Source organism: Colossoma macropomum, unplaced genomic scaffold (genome assembly GCF_904425465.1).
Source record: "Colossoma macropomum unplaced genomic scaffold, Colossoma_macropomum, whole genome shotgun sequence".
Classification (NCBI taxonomy): Eukaryota; Metazoa; Chordata; class Actinopteri; order Characiformes; family Serrasalmidae; genus Colossoma; species Colossoma macropomum.
Window position 1 is genome coordinate 33,830,159 of NW_023494795.1, and position 19,869 is coordinate 33,850,027.

Sequence of the window (19,869 nt, forward strand, 5' to 3'; positions counted from 1 at the left end):
ACCGCTCCAACATGGCGGACGCGCAGACGTATCGCCTCAGATAGAGAACAAGAGGCAACGCAGCATCTAGGTATGTATATCTATGACAACGAAGGATCCATCGGGTGGGATCTTTCGCCAGCCAACATATCCCGAGGTTCATTGCGTGCTGGCAAGGATTCGAGAACGTGGTAGCATCAACAGAGAAGCGAACGGGGGCTGAAGAGACACTTTTAAATATAAGTATTGGGTTTAAACTGAGGCGAACGGCTAACAATACAAATGTAAAACACTCAGTGCTGTGACGCAAACAGAAAATCCGCCGTAGTGCAGACCGTCTCATTTCGGTTCAGCCTTCGTGGGTCTAAGTAGCCTTCGAAGGACATGCGTTCGTAGACCGCGTCTTTAGAAGTATCCAGCCTGAATTTGGACGCTCTGTATGTGTGCACTCACCCAGACAGATTGCTTGTATCTGTAACATACACGGCGAAATAAAGCGATTCTGTTTCTGAAAAGTTTCGGTTTCCTTTAACAAAGATCCAGAAATTGCTGACATGCTATAAATGTGCCACTTGGGAATATAGCTACTTTTGGCAATGGCTTCTAGCTAGCGTAAGTTTGTTAGCTAGCTAGCTAAATATCAACAAAGTCTATCAAATGCATGGTACATATAAAAGTTCTGCTTTCAAATTAAAACCATACATATTACAGAAATCACTTGCTACAATGTTGTGCAAAGACACAAAGACTGCTTGAATGTGAGCAGCTGCAGCAGCAGTAAACAGGGCTACCTGTTGCACATAGCTGCAGCATTTTAGCTTAGTTTAAGTTAAATCAGTATTTGAAAGTTGTGGTATGTTAAAAGAACATTTTATCTTTTCTGCAGCAGTTATATGGAGCTGAAGTGAGTTTTACTCTGCAGATGCTGAAACTGGAAGTAAACTTTTGATTCACCTATTCTATTGTATATGTCACCTATCGACATGTTTACTACTCTGTCCTGCAGAGACCTATACTTGGATTTCACACTTGTTAATTTAATTTCCTTAAACAAAGACGCTTGCCTGTAATGTGATCATTCATAATTATTACATATATGAGCTTTCTGTTTTGTTAATAAAAACAGAAAGCATGTTTGATATTCATCACATTTTGGAATAACACGCTTTTAGTGAAGCAACCGTGCCATTGAGATGTAATTCCACACCTCATAGTGATTCAGGCCAAGGGCTGAATAAAGCCATGCAAATAATGGCATGGTGACCGTGTTATCAGCAAAAATGGAAGAGAGCTTTATCAGTGTAAATTCTTTATTTATGGTGGAAAAAGGTGGAGGATGCTCTGTACTCTTTTATGTTTGATGTACAATATGAGTTCATCTGGAATTCAACAATGAGACGTTTAGTATCCATGGCTCCCAAAAAATCAACATCTGGCTTTGCATGGGTCCAATATGTCCTCAACAGGTAACATTTATATATGATATCCCATAGATACTGATATAAAATGTATGCGTAATATGCTTAATGAAATGCCAGTAAGTTTTGGTAGTGTAATATCCAGTGTAAACATAAACTAATGACAATCTACACATTTCACTCCAAGGAACTGTTGAAAGAATTCCGCTCATCACTTATAAATGCATAACGTTCATATAAGTTTTATACAGGGTTGCACGATATGGACAAAATCACATATTCTGACTAGGCCTGCACGATCTGAATCGGCCCAGATCGGAATTGGCAGATTTTTGCTCCAAACATGCAAACACCAATCGGCCATTTAATTTTTTTTTTTTTTTGGTCGTTCCGTGTTGCAATTATAGAAAATAATTTATACCTATTTGAAATAAAGTGAGATACAATAAACAGGACATTACGTTTCCATAGTGACATACCATAGTGAAATGAAAAGCAAAACCTCTATTACAATTGTTTTAAAAATCACTTTACTGATCTACCTTAAAATATAATCAATACACATCAACAATGCATTACACTGTGTGGTGCTTTCAACATGCCAAAACTCAATGCAATACACATCATTTATTTCAAAACAGCAATCGGCAGTGTTATTTAGTATTATTGCAAGGTTAAGACAGCGCTCTTCTCACTGTTGCACTGCTGAACCCTGAAGCTGAGAATGAACTTCAGTGCATTTTTTAAAATTCTGGAGAAGTCTTCTCCACTGCAAGCACCTTTCCAATGTTCTCTAAAAAAAAACAATCAATTTAGAAAATCACACAGCCATCTGTAACTGCACTGACAAAGGCAATACTGTAAACTGCATCTAATTTCAGCATGTTCAAAACACCACACAGTAGAATGCAATATAGTTGGAGGTTGATTGCATTTTAACGAGGATTGTATTTAATTCTGACACAAATTCAACATTTCAGCTATCAAATTCAAATTCTCATATACTGCTTTTCAGTAAAGAGATCAGGTGCCGTGAAAACAATAACAGAGGTCTTGCTTTTCATTATGGCCCATATTCCGCATGTCACTATGGAAAAGTAATGTCGTGTACACTGCATTTCATATTTCTCAATTGTATCAACTGCATTTCAACTTGGCATAAATTCCTCTTCATATGCAATTTGGTAAATAATATGAGCCTTGTAAGCACACTTGCGCTGTATTTAAATATTTCGGTTGCACCTATACCACAATTATGCATGTCCCATTGCGATAAATTACCAATTGCCTCTGTACTTTGTAGTACTGCATGTGATTTAAACAGGCAATTGAATTTTTGAATTTAATATGGCAGTTTGGTTCATTAAAGGGCAAACAATATTATATATTGCAACAAATAGAAAAGTACTAGAAATGTACTTGTGTGTTTCATACGTTCAGTACTTCTGCACAGTGTTTTTATTGAAAATAAAAAAGGCTATAAAGAAATCCACAACGAAAAAATCATGATCAATGCATTCCTAATTGTGCCTGTGGTGCTGGTGTACCATCTTAAGATATGGTACAACTTGGTATTCATGATATGCTTTGATTCATCAAACACCGAGAGATTTTGTTATGTTTCTCACATCGTACAATAACAGTTATCTGTTAGACGACTCGTTCGTATAGACTTCTGCACGGCCGTATTGCAAACGCAAATATCGCGATAACGATTAACAAACGTTAATTTGCGCAGCCCTTATTTCGTAGTTGCTGGATAATCCATAGCTTTTGGATACTGAGCCTCAGGATTAATAACAGAATAAAAAGCCTGGAAAGTAACGGGTTAATTTCTTCTTGACATTTATCATTAAAAGGGCTCCCTGACAATTCACCTACCTTTCGCACAGATTCCCCCGAGACTCCTTCTTCCCTAAGAGCTGCATCTTCATCAGAGGCATTGTCAGACATCCCTGCCCACGGGGGCACTCACCTGTCCACTATATCAACGAACACTTGTTACTCTGGGCCCAGTGAGACCTGCACCGTTACAACTCAAACAAAGGCAAGCGCGCGCCCCTGTTTAGATGAGAGGTCACGCGACACTCCAGATCGCGTGCATATCAAACTTTGGCAAATCCGTGAGTTTCACCATAATCCCCTCACACATGGAACATTCGCGAGCAGGACCCAACAAAGACCAGAGTTCTAGATTTAGATTTAGAACTCACCAAACTCTATTTTAGCGTATAAACCTAACCTGGAGTTGATTTGTCCTCATAATAGCGTACTAAAACGACATAAAGTGGTAACTATCGTACATAATAAAATCCACTTGTTGCATTCGTGCGAGGACTGCTGCTGATCTCTCTCCCTGCATTGGTTTAATTCCCAAGACAAGCCCACTCGTGCGTACAGCCAATAGAAGGGCGTCAATGGTGATTGATATTTGAATACCCGAATCGTAATACGAAGGACAGATTTGAGTGACAGTGAAGCTGACAAATGCGGAGCAGAAGGGTGTGACTAAAGGTGATTTGGAGCGGAAGAACAACCGTTGTCCACGGCAACACTGAGGCATCGCCAGTCGGGAGGAGTCGATAGCTCAGACAAAGGCGCTCGTCGTGCCCTTATGCGGCCGTTCACTTCACCCCTTCTTCGTTACTTTGTTGCCCAAGTGACGTATTTCCCACTGTTTTCCCTTCATATCTACCATATGTATAAAGCTAACTGATATGTCTTTGTCTGTACCTAAAGCACGTCGAGGCAGACTTTTGCAGCTAGCCTAGCTATTGCATGAAGTAACAGCTACTAACAGACCGGGCAACGGACGGGAACAAACTACCTGTAACCTATGTAGCTAGCACTTAAATATAACTAGCTTTATAATTATTACCATTTATTTTCAGTCCTTTCCCGTTATCTCATTTTGTCTCAGTAAACCAAACCAAATCCAAATAAAACATCATATACTTACACAGCATGAACAATTAAAACTATAGATTTTCCATCAGAGTTTTAATGTGGGACTCTGTGGAATAAAGTTACAATGCAATTATCATTAATTACTATAGAAAATATGAAAAAACATACTTTTAGGTCACTTCCTTGGATTATAATAACACTGACTGAATGTATGTATGATGGAATGTGTGCATTTTCAACAGCTTAGTAAGGAACAGGTCTGCAGAAATTAGGTTTATTTTTTCTTAGTATAAAGGTATTCTACACTTTATGCATACAAACACTGACACAGACTCATTAGATTAGCAGCAGAGTATAACTGCAAAGATGTGATGCTTTGAAACTGAGGTTCTGTAGTGAATTAAATTCAGCTGGAGAGCAGAAAATTACTGCCTTTGCTGTTTCCCTTTCTGATGTCAGACACAAGAGAATTCATTTTCTCTGATATAGCCACCTGTGAGAGACAAACATACAGATTTAACCGATAAAGGATCAACAATCAGAATGAATTTGGTCTTAATTATCAGGTAGATAATTACAGTGAATTATAAAAAAAGGAAACAACTCACTGTGTAATTCTCTGGTTCCTGCAGTTTTTTGTGGTGGGGATACAGGGCTTGAAGGGAAGTCTGGGCATATATTCGACTATCAGATGCACTGCTCAGAGGGAGTGTGATCTGAAAATACAACACACACAAAAGATGCACTTAGTGTTAGGCAGGCAAAGGGTGGAATTCAGGCGTTTACTCACCACAAGACATGCCAGCTAGCATTCTGACACTGAACTATCAGTTCATTTACACACACTTTTATACCTTTTATACACGTGCCAATTTTACATATGTTAATCGGATTACATCATTACTCTCACCATGGAATACCCTGCTTTTTTGGCCTTTGTAGATGGGGCTACCAATGTTTCTCCTTCATGACTTATCAAACCAAAATAAGAATTGAGTGAATGTGATTCTGAAGAAAATTTCCAAAAGTTTTCTTAAAAAATATCCCTTTGGAATTACAGATCGGCAAATCAATACTAAAATATCGCTACTTCTGATCCTGACATTTCTTTTTGACAGTAGATCCTCATGTGAAAATATCGATACTAGGTGTTTTGTAAAAGCAATAACCTGAACATATACTACTGTTATTAAACTGACAGTGAGAAGGTTTAATAAAAATAGATCATAGCAATTAAACATGGAGGAAAAGAACTACTCTGCCCCATCCTTCTGCTTCTCACTCAACGACACAGACAGCCGTCATATGGCAGTGAAAGTTAATGGAAGATCATTTGGAGTTATTTCCCTAAACAAGTATATGTGGGAGATTATTTAATGCTAATGCAAAGACTTTCAGATATTTTTAATGGCTACTTTTCTACAGGACTGTAGAAATCACAAAAAATTACCCCTTTTCAAATATTGATATTGGGATCAGGATATTAACCGTGGTATTACTTGGTATCGAATTGAAAAGAAAATGTGTGGTATCGCCCATCCCTATTTAGAATGCTAAAAGCAGGGGTGTGCAATTATGTCCGCAAACAGCCAATGTGGCTGCAGGTTTTCAATCTAACAAAACAGTTTTCCATTTCCTATCTGATTAATCATTTGAAGACAGAGACCAACTGAATTAACAAGAAGAATTAGGTGCGTTCTTGCTTGTTTGAAATGAAAACCTGCAGTCACACTGGCCCTTTATAGCTAGGACTGGACATCCCTAGCTTAACGTTCACATAATCAGTTAGTGAAATGAGTGTTTACCTCACCATGGGAGAAGACATCTGATCGTAGGCTTGTCACCTGGGCAGGTGTGACTGACTGGACACCCTTGTCCAGCCCTAAAGGGTAACAATTCAGTGACACACCCACTTTAGGAGCAGGTTCTTCTGACAGGCAAATTAGATCCATTTGAGGATGACCTGTGGGTAGTAGCACAAAGAGTGGAAAAGAATGAGTGTGACTGACTTGAGCAGTGATCCAAAAGCATGTGCATGTGGGCAGTCCGTTCATCGTGGCTGCATAATATAGTCAAAGTAATTATTTTATGTATTACATGTAAAAAAATATTTAGGTAACATTTCAAATGAAAACAAATGATGGAAACCCAAAAGTAATAGGTTTTCTCTGAGAAGAGAATGCCCTGTGTCCTTGAGAGCTTCAAGGCTTAAGTTTTAGCATAGCAGTGTTAACAGCTGTTAATGGCATTTTTCCACCAGGCAGTACAGTACAGCATGGTATGGTTACTAATTCAAACCCAGAACTATTTGCACACCAGTCAAGTACCTGTGTCTGTTTCCTATCGCACAACGGTGGTGTCAGGAGGGGTTCTGAGGAGACTTTGTTGTGGTAACATGATTTCTCAGGTGACGCCAGTGTTAACAGTAACAGTAAACACATAAAAAATACAGTAGCAATAATGGATATTCTTCCGATTTACCTTTAATTTAGAATTTAGTTTTGTTCTGGCTTGTTCACGTTTCAAGAAGTGGCTGTCAACTGACTTGACTGATGGTGTATGACGATTCTTTGACAACTGCATTTGTCCATTTAGTGGCCTGCAATATTTCTAACTTCACCTATACATCTCTGAATGGCACACTAGCAAGATGGATAAATTCAGCATGGTGACTCCGGTACAGCATGATTCACTTGGCAGCGGAAACGAGGACAAAATGCAAAATCATGGGTTTTTAACTGTATCGTAGCTCTCCACCCAAAGGGAAAAAAGGCACAAGTTAGTCTTTTTTGTTGTAGTAGCGCAACCATAACAGAAGGTGATAGTGCTAAGTTCTAACAGTAGCAATATAACAGACTCATAAAAACATTACGTTCAACGTTTATATCCAGCAATGCTTGGCAAAAACTCATGGCAGACCACTACAATCATTCTGAATGCAATCTTAGATAAAACTAATAGACTGAAGGCGTATCATAGCTGAATATATAGTTACAGAATACGGTATGTCCATATTCTGTAACTATATATTCTTTTATTGTTAAACTGGCAAAGGCGCTTAGGGATGGCTGCAGCAGCGTGAAGAGGAAATTATGCCAGACCCTCGGTGTCGAGCAGTCTGTAGATGGCCTTTCTGCCTGGCAGCGTGCTCTTCTCTGGATCCTCACTCAGCTTCATCCTGGGACAACCTCTGACCTCTACCAACTAAGAAAAGAAACGATAATGTACGCATGAGTCTTCAGAATTCATCAAACACCCAGAGATTTTGTGATGTTTCTCCCTTTTACAATAAAAGTTACCTATTATAGGGCTCGTTCGTTTACTTTTGTATGTCAGTACTACTAGTGCAAATATCGTGATAATGATTAACAAACAATAATTTGTGTAGCCCTTGTGTCGTAGTTGCTGCATAATCCATAGCTACTGAATAACGAGCCTCAAGATTAATAACAGAATACATAGAGGATCTGGAATTGTCTCATAATAAGTGATAGCCATTTGCCTTGGTTACCTTATATACACAGCCAAGGGAGGGATGACTTGTGCAGGTAACGAGGTGAGTTCCAACTCCCACTGCATCAATCTCATTATCCTGAGAGAAACAGAGAGAAGCATTTATGAAGATAGCACAATTTAATTAACGACTGAGCTGTAATTTACAATTAATGCTTTATGGAGAAGCCCTAAAAAAATCACTTACTCTTTTGTTGAGCTCAACAAGACCCTGTTCAGACATGTTGTTAGTACCGACAATGATGAAAGACTCAAATGCAGGGACAGCAAAACTACAGGAATGCAGAGAGAATGCATCAATTAACACAGACCTGTAGATAACTGAAGTATTTCAGGGAAGCAGAGGGCATGCGGCTGTTACTGACTGGTTGCTGCACTCTCTGAAGACACGGCGCACTTCCACAGACTGCCTGCAGAGGTCTCCACTGTCTAGCCTTACTCCCAGAGGCTGATACTGCAATTCACATAGAGCCAGAGCAACAGCACAGAAACACAGCAACCCACTGCTGCAATAACAACATATGCACACATTTCATATTCTTGTTATCCCATCCTGATAAACCATGTTACTCTGAGAAACCGAGTGATGTGTTACCAGCTGACACTGTAGCTGTCAATCACAGGCAGAAAGTTGTGGGGATATGCAATGGCATAGGACAGGAAAGCAGCAAGCTCTCCTTCGCGCACCCTCTGAGGCTTAGTTCCCAATAGCTGACACACACGTCCTAACCAACCCTTCACCAAAGAGATGAGGTCCATCGGATCACCGCCCCTGGAGGGCACCAAAGTCTGCAGTGAAATTAGAAATGAGCATAAATGAAAGTGACATTTTGTTTCTTAATTTGCATGCAGCTGAGCTAATGTCAGTTAAGCTAAAGACACAAGTCAATAATTGCTAAACTGTTCTTTTTGCTGTACATTCAGGCATAAGTACAGAATGTCTACGTTTTTGGACTGTTGTAGGTGACGCACGTCTTTGGTCTACTACGCGGGTCTCGGTTAGGACTGTGTGACACCGGCCAGGAATGAGAACGCAGCAAAAAATTGTGTGCTAGAAAGTAGCAGTGCGGCAAACACACTAGGATGGGCAGTGGTTTGTGCTGGAGACTTTAATCATGCAAATCTGAAGTCAGTACAGGCTGTATTCTACCAGCGAGTTGTTTTGCAACTCATGGAGTAAACACAGTGGACCTTGTTTACACCAGTATCCAACTGCGCACAAGGCTGCGTGCACTTCCACCTTGACTGCTCAGACCACATCTCTTATGTTAATTCCAGTATCCAAACCGCTGCTCAGGTGTGCCAAGCCGGTTCTGAAACAGGTGAGAACCTGGCCAGAGAGAGCCAACTCAGTGCTTCAGAACTGTTTTGAGCGCAGAGATTGAAACACAGATTGGAACATGTTCAGAGAGGTTACTACATATCATGGTTCAACTGATTTGGACGAATACACCTGTGACTAGCTATATTAGCAAGTGCATAGATGATGTGACTTCCTCCAAGACCATTACCACATGTGCTAACCAGAAACCATGGATGACTGCACAGGTATATGACCTGCTGAAAAGTCTGATGAAAAGTCAAGAGCCAACCTGCCCCAGGCTATCAGAGAGGCAAAGTGCAACTTTGCACAAAGAATTCACCATTACTTTTAGGATACCAAAGACACACAGCAAGGCAGGGCATTCACTGACAGCAAAGTGACTACAGAGCAAGATGATGCTTCACTCTGAAACATGCTGAATGATTTCTATGCGTGGTTTGAAGCACATAACTAAGTAAAGTCAAAGTTTATTTATATAGTGCTTTTTACAACAGGCGTTGTCACAAATAAGCTTTACAGAAAAAAGGGTCCAAGCTCTTATGAGCAAACCAACTGCAACAGTGAAAAGGAAAAACTCCCTAAGAGCAAGAGGAATAAATCTTTAGAAGAACCAAGACTCAAAAGGGGATTGTTCTCTGGTCGACACCGGATAGCAAAACAATAACACAAGAGGAATATGAACATGAAATATGGTCTTTCCATTAGTATAAAAATGTTAAACCAGTCGGTAAGGAGGACCATTCCTCCTTCCACTAACCAAGTATTAAGAAGGATCCATTCCAATTGACATATCGTAATAACTGGTCTCTAGAAGACGCCTTATCCTCTGCTATTCACCTCTCTCTGACCCACCTGGATAGAAAAGACAATTATGTCAAAATGCTGCATACAATTTAGCATTCAACATAATCATCCCACAAGAACTTATTGGAAAGCTGAGTTTGTTGGGCCTGAACACCTCCCTCTGCCACTGGATTCTAGACAACTGGACACCTCAGTGTGTCAGGAGTGGCAACACAACCTCCAGCACCACCACACCAAACAGTGGTGCTCCTTATAGCTGTATACTTAGTATTCTGCTATTCACACTGCTGACTCATGACTGTGTAAAGCACAGCCTAAATCACATCAAGTTTGTAGTTGGGTCTTATCAGCAATAATGACGAGTCAGCATACAGGTAGAAAGTGGAGTGGCTTGCAGACTGGTGCAGAGACAACAATCTCTTTCTTAATGTTAATAAAACAAAAGAGATGATTTTAGACTTCAGGAGGAACCGTGGTTCTCTTCACAGCTGAACCACTGATATGCAGGGCAGAGTGATCATCACAGTTACTCCTGAACTGCGGTTCCACCTCACTTGGACCATTACCACCACCCACCTAGCCAAGAAAGCCCTGCAGCCCGGCCAAGGAAGCCCAGAGTCCTCACTACATTGTACAGGGGTACAATGGAGCGCATCCACACCAGCTGTCTCACTGTCCAGTATGGAAACTGCACCGTCTCGGATCACAGTGGATTGTGAGGACAGCAGAGAAGAGAAGCGGTGTCTTTACCCACCACTGACCCCTTCTACCACAAGGCCACCAGCATTGTGGACGACCCCTTCTGCCCCTCTCATAGACTCTTTGGTACAGTACTGGAACATCTGCTCCACCACCATTCTGCAACTGCTGCTTGATTAAAATCCACAAACTAGTTCAAAAAGTTCAAAAACCGTTAAAGAATTTTTAAATACAGTGATTTCTGTTATGCATGAAATGAAATAATTTATTTAAAAAAAAAAAATCATAAAACTTATTCTTGTTTTTGTTGAATGGTGCCACCTCATGGCCGATTGAGGTCATGAATTAGAGAATGCCTACATGGACTAAATTTGTGTGATGACTGGCCAATGCTAAGCTCTCTGAATGCCTGTTGAAAGCTTATTTGCCAATGTATTGAGTTGTCCTTAGCAACTTACTTCTAAAATGGGCCAGAGATACAGCATGTAAAGTTTTAGCTCAATGGGCCAAGTGGTTGGTGAGAAACAGATTTTCGGCTGTTATAGCGCCCCCTGTTGAATTTTTGGTATCAAATTTGGTGAGCATCCCCAGAATCATGTGGGGGTATAGGCATCTTAAGTTTCATGATAAATGGCCAAAGCATTCCCGATCTGTTGCCACTTATGTGAAATAAACTAAACCCAAGGGGCCTTAATTGGCATGTGGCAGCCACATTGTTCACAAATATCCAAACTCCCCTGAACATTTTGAGACCAATATTGTGCGAATATCTTGAAAAACCAAGGATAAGCAAGAATTTTGACAGTAGGCCTTACTGTTCAGAAGATATGGGCCCAAAACATAAAATGTTGCTCAATAGAGCCAAAGAACAAAAAATCCTAGCAAAAGCAGTGGGGTTCCATGCACATAAAGGTGCTTGGACCCCTAATTTCAAAGACAGTCTAATCAGGCCTGTTTGCGCAGTGAAACATTGGACATAAATCACTGCATTCAGAGATTTAGATTTTTTTTTATGTGATTTTTAATGTTTTTTAACTGATGATTTTGTGTTTGCTCCAATGTCAAATCTATCATGATGCAGCTCATGTAACGTGAAAACATCTACATGAAGCATCAGATATGATATCGCCCATCACTGACTCAATCCTCATTAGCTTAAAGGATTTAAATGTGGAAGATTCAATGAGAGTTGGAACTAAACTTAGAAGAAAGACTGAACTCCACATTTCTATAATCTACTATACTAATATAGGCCTTTTGGCATGACATTAAGGGCTGATAATGTTAACACATAATTATATCTTATTGTAGCCAGTAGCAATGTGATCATTTTAAAATAAGTTTACACAATAAATGAAAAGCAGTGAGTGTGAGATGATCATTGATTAATTTTACATAGCACTGACATCAGACATAAAAAAATCAGACATACCAAATATTGTAAAAAAAATACATATCTATTAGACACTTGTTTCTCAAGTATTTTGCAATGGTAGGTGAATGCAACTTTGCCCACAGTATAGCAGTGGCATTCCTGCCAGCACAGTGAATCAAATCCAGTGCTGGACAGTAATGAAGTAAATGTAATTTGCTACTGTACTTAAGTCGTTTTTTTGTGTATCTGTACTTTACTGAAGTATTTCCATTCTGGGTGACTTTTTACTTTCACTCCACTACATTTCACAGTCAAATATCTTACTTTTCACTCCACTACATTATGCAAAATCTGTTGTTCCTTTTGGTTTGTATGTATAAAAACGTAACGTGTCAAAACGAAAGAAGCATGAAACAAGCACATCAATCAGGGTATAGTGCGCACTTTGTTTTGACCTCGTTTTGACCTGTTGGACATATCTATCCAGTGCAAGCATACGGTTCAACCTCAGTGCAGCAGCGTAAAATTTTGAGAGTGCCTGTGCCAACCTAAATGATGGAACTAACCTAACTTTGTGTAAACAGACCACAATACAGAGATATGTACACGTGCAGTTGTGACTGGCACGTGTCTTTTTTTCTGAATTTATACAAACACTTTTATTTCATAGTAAATTTGTTTTCGCTAGTTCATGTTTATGAACAGAGACCTACAGATGCAATGTAATAAAGGGAAACATTTGTGTCTAAAGCAAGTTTTTATTAAACTTAAACTTGCAACTAAGTTGCAAATAAATCTTAAACTGCAACTTTGCTTGTTTGCAAAAAGTTATTTTATAGCCACTTGGTTCTACCTAATGGAAATTGTGTTTTGTGATTTTAATAGACATCAGTGACAGACTAATTACATTGTATTGACATTGTATTAAAAAGATTGGTTTACCAAGAGAGACACTGGAGTATTTTCACCTAAGATTAGTTAATGAAGCAAGAGTCTTCTTACAAAAATGATAATAGGACACTAGAGTCATAATTAATCTTTTAGTACTTTTACTTTTGATACTTAAGTACATTTGAAGGCAAATACTTTTGTACTTTTACTCAAGTGGAGATCTAAATGGAGGACTTCTACTTTTACTGGAGTAATATTTTACCTTGGGTATCTCTACTTTAACTCAAGTACATGATTTGTGTACTTCGTCCACCACTGATCTAATCTGCAATCTTCCATATATGGGGCTGTGGTGATTTCCATGATGTTATACATTGCAGTGACTATGAACAGAACTTTCAGTTGCAATTATATGTTGTAATTCCAATATTAAACCAATAATAATAATTACTAATATTTCACATTTTAATGTTGTAGCAACCATCTCTATTTTTAACTTACACACAGTCCAGGGCCAAAAAACTGGTTCCTAACCCTGGTCCTGGAGCACTGCCTGCCCTGGGCATTTTAGTGGAATAGGCGTGTTTGCAGCAGGGAAAAAACAAAAATGTGCAGGGCAGGGGGTATTCCAGGACAGTGGACAGGAATTTAAAGCACTGGTTCTCAAACCATTCCTGAGGGCCCCTAGACAGTTTATGCTTAATTTGAACTACTTCAGCATAATTGTAGGTTTTGGTTTCCAAACAGGTCCTTTTGCTGTATCCCTATATGTTCAGAGATGAGATAGAGCAAAACGACCAGTTTGGAAACCGAAACTTTCCATTAGGCTGAAATAGTTAAAATCTTTACCATGTGAAACTCAGCAAATACATTTATCATAAATATTCTTCATTATGGTGTTTACAGTTTCTCTAAAGCCATTATGGTCACTGTAATTTTGATCAATGTGAGCAAGATGTCATCCCTGGGCTGGTTTCAAAACTGAATTATATGATGTTAATGCGCTACCCACTTTTTTTTCTGCAGATATCTCTACAGCTAGTTAGTGAGTAACAGGAAACAAGGATATGACGCACCTGTGGCCACACCTCCTCCAGAGAGGAAAAGGATGTGACGTAAGAGTGTGCCATAGTTCCTGCCACTGGAATCCCAAAGAGACGCCCAGCCAGAGCATTACTCGTCAAATCAAAACCTGAGGCCAGAAAGACAGCTGAAGAATGGATATGCTTCCACATTGCCATGCAGCAGTGGGGCTGTGGTGGGGTGGGGTGGGGCTGGAGGTCATGTAGATTGATCTTTGCGCTTTGATACCAGCACCACAGATCCAGAAAAAAACGTAGTGTAGTGGACAGCTTATTAAATGCTAATGTGCCTTAATAATGTAGCTAATGCTGTTTCTTACAATACTGTAGTTATTAGTAATCAAAATAGAGAAAGTGTCTGTCTTGTAATCTGGGCACTTTGTGGAAGTATTTCCTAAGATATAGGAATGGCATAACATTTTAGCAGCTAATTCTAGGCAAAATCATTGCAAAATTTTAAACCACAAATGCAGGCATTTCATTTTGGCTGCATTAATTAAAGCTTAAAAGTTAAATAGTGTAACTCACTACCTAAAACAGACCATGATTAGCTCTAAACACTAATTTCCGGAGCAAGACACCATAGGGACTACAGTAATCTCCATCCACAAGAATGCACAGAATATTCCCTATAGGCCTATTCTATGCCCGTTTACTGAAGCCCTACAGCACAAAACACCAATCTATTGGAACTCAAGTATAATCTCAAGTGCAGCTGTCTGTGTGTATTTACCTCCAATATATGTATATCGAGACGCAGTCAGTCCTCCATCTGGTCCCTGAGCTCTCCTCAGGCCCATCTCTAGGAGCCGGCGTTTGGGGCCTGCAGCTAGACGAAAGCGTGCAGCATTTGTGCACACCAGACTGAGGATATACAAAGTAGGAACAGTGAATGTTGCTAATGAAAATAACCTTGTGAATTAACACTTAATGACATTCAAATCACTTACAGATATGGTTCTGTGAAAAATCTAATAAACACAATTTTCCTTTTACTTTAAATGTAGTTGATCAAGACAAAAAATGTTTGTTGTCACAAGTTTGCCACTTTAGTTTTACACTGGAGCTAAGAGGTTTCTGACAATGTATAATACACTGCTATCTAGAAAATTGGACAAAAGTACACTGCAGAACAAGAGTAACAGCCGTCTTGAAGATTTTTTCAATTTTTATAGCTAACTTTTGACACCAAACAGGTCTTTGCTGATTGACTACAACCGGCTAAAGGCTAAACCTGTTTACATACGATTCTGTTTTATCAGGACATCATCCTGCATGATCACTACACAACAATGAAGGCAATTTATGAATAAGAGTATGCATAAATTAGTTGAAACAAGTGTGTAAAATATACCTTGCATAATTGACCAGACAGAGCAGGCTGGTTTCTAGCAACTGAACAATGGCGAGAGGTCCAGAAACCTCCAAAAAAGGGACCTAAACACAAGACACAACACATAATCCTCTTCCTCTACACCTCATCATTAGAGGTAATTGAGAAGTATTGTTATGACTGTACGTACCCTGGCAAAGACAACAGTGCCCTCAGATACAGCACTGATGGAGACAGCAGAGCAGTCTAATCCTTTCAGGTAGGTGAAGAAGTCTGGGTCTGTGTCCGAGGGGAGCACTGAGCGCAAATACTCTACATCTGTATAACCCACACACACACACAAATTTTGAAACTCTTGGAACTTCAATGGTAAGTAATACTTCATATATATTTTAATTATCTAATATACACTTACATTAGCAAACAGTCTAGCTGGTGACTACCCATTCCTACATGAACTTGTTTCTGGAAGGTTGAAGGGTTGATCCTGCCTTACACTCATACTGAATTCATTATTTACACTATATGGTCTTGTGGATACCTCACTTTCACATCTATATGAGCTTGTGGAACACCCCATTCCAAAACCATTGGCCACCCTTTGCGGCTATAACATCCACCATTCTTCTGTGGGAATCTATGCCTATTCAGTCAAAAGGGCATTTGTGAGGTCAGAGACCAATGTTGGACGAGAAGGCCTGGTTTGCAATCAATGTTCCAATACATACCAAAGGTCTTCAACAGGGTTGAAGTCAGGGCTTTCTGCAGGCCACTGGAGGCCACTCGTCAAAACATGTCTCTATGCACCCGGCTTTGTGCACAGGGTCACAGTCATGGTGGAACAGGAAAGGGCTTTCCCAAAACTGTAGTCATAAAGTTGGAAGCACATAATTTTCTAAGTATTAACAGTACACTTTACTGAAACTAAGGGGCCTAACCCTGAAAAACAGCCTCAGACCACTGTCCTTCCTCCACCAAACTTTACTGGTGGCACTATGCCTTTCGGTAGGTAGTGTTCTGCTGGTATCCACCAAACTCAAATTCGTCCATCTTTCATGCCAGATAATGGAGTATGATTCATCACTGCGGAGAATAAATTTCCATGGCTCCAGAGTCCAGTGGCAACGTGCTTTACACCACCCTAGCCGACACTTGGCACTGCACATAGTGTGCAAAACCATTTAATAAAGCTCCTGGAATTCTACACCTATCATCAAACTTTGGTGTTTGGATGACTTACAGTGTCTTCTCTCCAATTAGTTTTATGTAAGAAAAAGAATAAGAAAAAAAATACTTGAAAAAGCAATACGGTTCCATGCACTTGTTGCACTTCTGTTGGGCCCCTAAAAATGTATGTAATATATACTATAATAATCAAGGTTGCAAGACGCTGGAAACAGGGGTCCAGACCATCCCCACCTGTAGTTTATTGCAGATTAATAGCAGTGAGAGCATTAGCCACTATGTATGTATTTCACTTATTGCTAAGTCAGACAGAAAATCGTAAAAATTTAAATTTTAAAAATTCCTTCTAACCACCAATCGAGAACTTATTTTTTTCATGTAACTATTTATAATGCATCCAATTAGGCAATGGTCACTGAAAGCAGGATCACCACTCCTGAGGAGGTGATTTTGTCTACTCTATTAGATATAATTAAATCAATCAGGGTAGACTTTTAACTCTCTACTAATATACAAGTCATCTCCTCTCGATTCTCTGTCAAGTCCATTTAGAGTGAAGTTATATAAAGCTACATCTGCATCACTTATGGCGTGTCCAAGCCAGGTCTTTGTTAAGACTAATATATCTGGACAGGCTGTGCTATCAAAACTTTCAGTTGATTCATTTTATCCTTTTCAGGTAAGCTTCTAATATTTAAATGAATTATTCCTCAACAGGTCTTCTTTTAAAACTAGTAAAAACCTTTATAGGGTTTACAGGAGGTTTTGAGGGCAGTCGTGGGCTGAAGGTTAGGGAATCAGCCTTGTGACCGGAAGGTCGCTGGTTCGATCCCCTTGGCCGTCAGTACGTGACTGAAGTGCCCTTGAGCAAGGCACCTAACCCCCAACTGCTTCCCGGGTGCCGTGGATAGGGCTGCCCACCGCTCCGGGCAAGTGTGCTCACTGCTCCCTTGTGTGTGTGTTCACTAGTGTGCATGTATGTGGGTGTTTCACTGCATGGATGGGTTAAATGCAGAGGTCTAATTCCTCTGTGTGCAAACAGAGTTGACTAATGCTTCTGAACTCTAATTCTAAGAGTACAAAGGTAGAGGTGATGGCTCAATGCAAATTAGATTGTTTGTGTTTATAAAACCATTAACATTGTCTGCTTCCTTAACATTTCTTCAGTGCTTAGGTAAAAAGCTTGTCCTAGGTCTAAAACCAATAACTTCCAGAATATTTGTACATACATCATTAGTATTGTGTAGTCACCCATTTTGGCCATCTAGTGTATCATGTTCTCATATCTAATATTCAATCATGTCTAAAAGAATCTGAATCTAATCAAATTCTGTTAGACTGCATAAAGTTACAAGGTTGTACACAGTCAACACATTTTAACACAAGTAGAAAACACTAATGCCTTTCCTGCTAAAATGAAAACATTTACCTGGATTCTTCAGAGATATCATTAATTAGTCTATGACTATTTAAGGATGATAAAAGGTATTTTCTACCTACCAATAATCAATTTCTTGTTGTCAATGCCTGCCTTCTGGAATGAACAACAGGAAACAACCTTTCCCCCACAGACAATAACCCATATAACACACGCCAACAAAATTTAACACATGCCAATGATTTTTCCATGTTTCTCATACTAATCCAGTGCCACACATCCCCCACACACCACTGACTGTATGTCTCAGCTCACATTGTCTAGCTATCTAATAAAGGCTTATTAATCTAGAACAAACTGCCCTACACTGCATCCCACATGAATTTCTAACCAGTTCCTTAATATTGTAAATCTGTCTTATGCTCATACTGGCATCTTTACCCATCAAGTCTCATATTAAACATCCATCTTTAATAAGATTTCTAGTCACTGGCCTATCTCACAGAACCTTCTTCTGTATGATCCATGTGCCACTTCTTGTAATGTGTTTAATCTTGTGACTCTTGACACCTCCCAAAGATATTTAGACAGGAAACCCATTCTCCTCTGGGCTGCACCAGCTATTGATTTTGTTGTTGTTTGTTTTGCCTCATAGAAGTTGTTTCCCCCTTGGGCCTGACTCTGTAAAGTGTTTGTTTAGGCCCCTATATAGTACATTTAAAAAGTCCTAATACATAACAATAATTTCACACCCCAGTAGTCGACTCTACGTCCGACGTGGAGCCATTTGGGTTTCTGCCAAATATGTTTGTTTGAGAATGTTCAGTCAGTCTGGAATGAAAAGGTTCAGTACCTTTGCTCTACTTTGTGAGGGGGGAGAGAGGGTCTGCATTTTAACTGGACTAGTGAACTTCGTTCTATGACGTAGGCTAAAAGTTACTACAAAGGTTAAAATGTGACTGGAAAGTAAGACAATTTGCTGTATTTACACTTAGCAAACTGCTTAAAAAAATTAAGCAGTGGCGGGTGACGTTCAAAAGTCCTTCCAAGTGTACTTCATCTTCTTCATACATTTGTAAAGCAATTCAAAGGCGAACTTGCTTCGTATCCATGTGACGGTTGGCTACATGTGAAACAAGCTGTTTGGTAAACGTCTATTGTGCAATGTTTCATCTGTCATGACATACGGAAACGAGTAACTCCCACAGTCTATCCCTCACAGTCTACTGCCAACTTTAGCGATAATTATATAGCCTCGCAGTGCTAAAACACATGCACACTAACCTTCATTTTGGAAACGAAAGTTCCTCAGAAACAGCAAACAGTCACTCAATCCTGCAAAAAGTGAGAATCCGCCGCCGAACGGATTATCCCTGAAAAACAACTCGAACACAGCGGGTTCGTTGTGTCTGCCCGCGCGCCAGTACGCATATGCCATAGTAAACTGGTAAAGATCCGTGAGCAGCGGCGACACCCGCTCGCACACAGAGCGCTCTAGAGTGGCACATTTTTCATTCAACAGCATCGCCATTATCGCTCTTCCAAAAACTACAGGCAAGTCTGCTGGGACATGAAGTTCTTTAGTTCTCGGCCTTCCCCCCCTCACCGCGTGCTCGCCTTCTGACCTTCTCTCTGTTATGTACGAGCTCTCGCTCCGCCCCTTACATTTTCAGTATTCACCACTACAGGTTAACTTACAGCTTTATTGGGCGAGACTGTTTTTGTCTGGCTTCCGGATTGCACACTGACAACAATAGTGAATTTGCTTGGTTTACATCGGTTCCACAACAATGATCAGCACAAGTAATGGCAACAGTGCAATATTTGTATTGATGTAGTGTGTATTTTGTTTTACATAGAAACCTACACTTTTAAACTGGAAAACATACTTTTTTCGAATTTAACTTCTGTAATCACAACCGCTTGCACAGATTGCCCAAGTGACCAAACAAATGATTGTAATTAGCCTATGATGTTAAAT

The 19,869-nt window shown here is 39.8% G+C and overlaps 2 protein-coding genes across 2 annotated transcripts in view; both read right to left on the reverse strand.

Moving 5' to 3' along the window:
* The window catches only part of rhpn1 (rhophilin, Rho GTPase binding protein 1), a 43,590-nt gene extending 39,612 nt beyond the window's left edge, over positions 1-3,978 (reverse strand). The window contains exon 1 of the mRNA XM_036582258.1: positions 3,279-3,978. Within this exon, the coding sequence (XP_036438151.1) occupies positions 3,279-3,350 (72 nt within the window). The 5' untranslated portion in view covers positions 3,351-3,978. The remainder of the gene's footprint in view (positions 1-3,278) is intronic.
* A 584-nt stretch (positions 3,979-4,562) lies between these two features.
* On the reverse strand, positions 4,563-19,544 carry naprt (nicotinate phosphoribosyltransferase). Its single transcript, XM_036582259.1, has 13 exons — positions 19,173-19,544; positions 15,516-15,643; positions 15,347-15,429; positions 14,726-14,856; positions 13,987-14,102; positions 8,413-8,606; positions 8,183-8,323; positions 8,005-8,089; positions 7,816-7,896; positions 7,406-7,508; positions 6,110-6,267; positions 4,913-5,020; positions 4,563-4,797 (listed from the first exon to the last, which is right to left on the reverse strand). Exons 1-13 carry the CDS (start codon positions 19,417-19,419, stop codon positions 4,711-4,713), a joined length of 1,662 nt encoding a protein of 553 aa, XP_036438152.1. The 5' UTR covers positions 19,420-19,544; the 3' UTR covers positions 4,563-4,710.
* Positions 19,545-19,869: the final 325 nt, after the last annotated feature.

Coding starts and splice junctions, on each gene's coding strand:
- naprt (XM_036582259.1), bottom strand. CDS start 19,419: ATGGCGATGCTGTTGAATGAAAAATGTGCCACTCTAGAGCGCTCTGTG. Junction 8,324..8,412: donor GACAGCTACAGTGTCAGCTG/GTAACACATCAC, acceptor TTGTTATTGCAG/CAGTGGGTTGCTGTGTTTCT. Junction 5,021..6,109: donor ATGTCTTCTCCCATGGTGAG/GTAAACACTCAT, acceptor TTGTATTTTCAG/ATCACACTCCCTCTGAGCAG.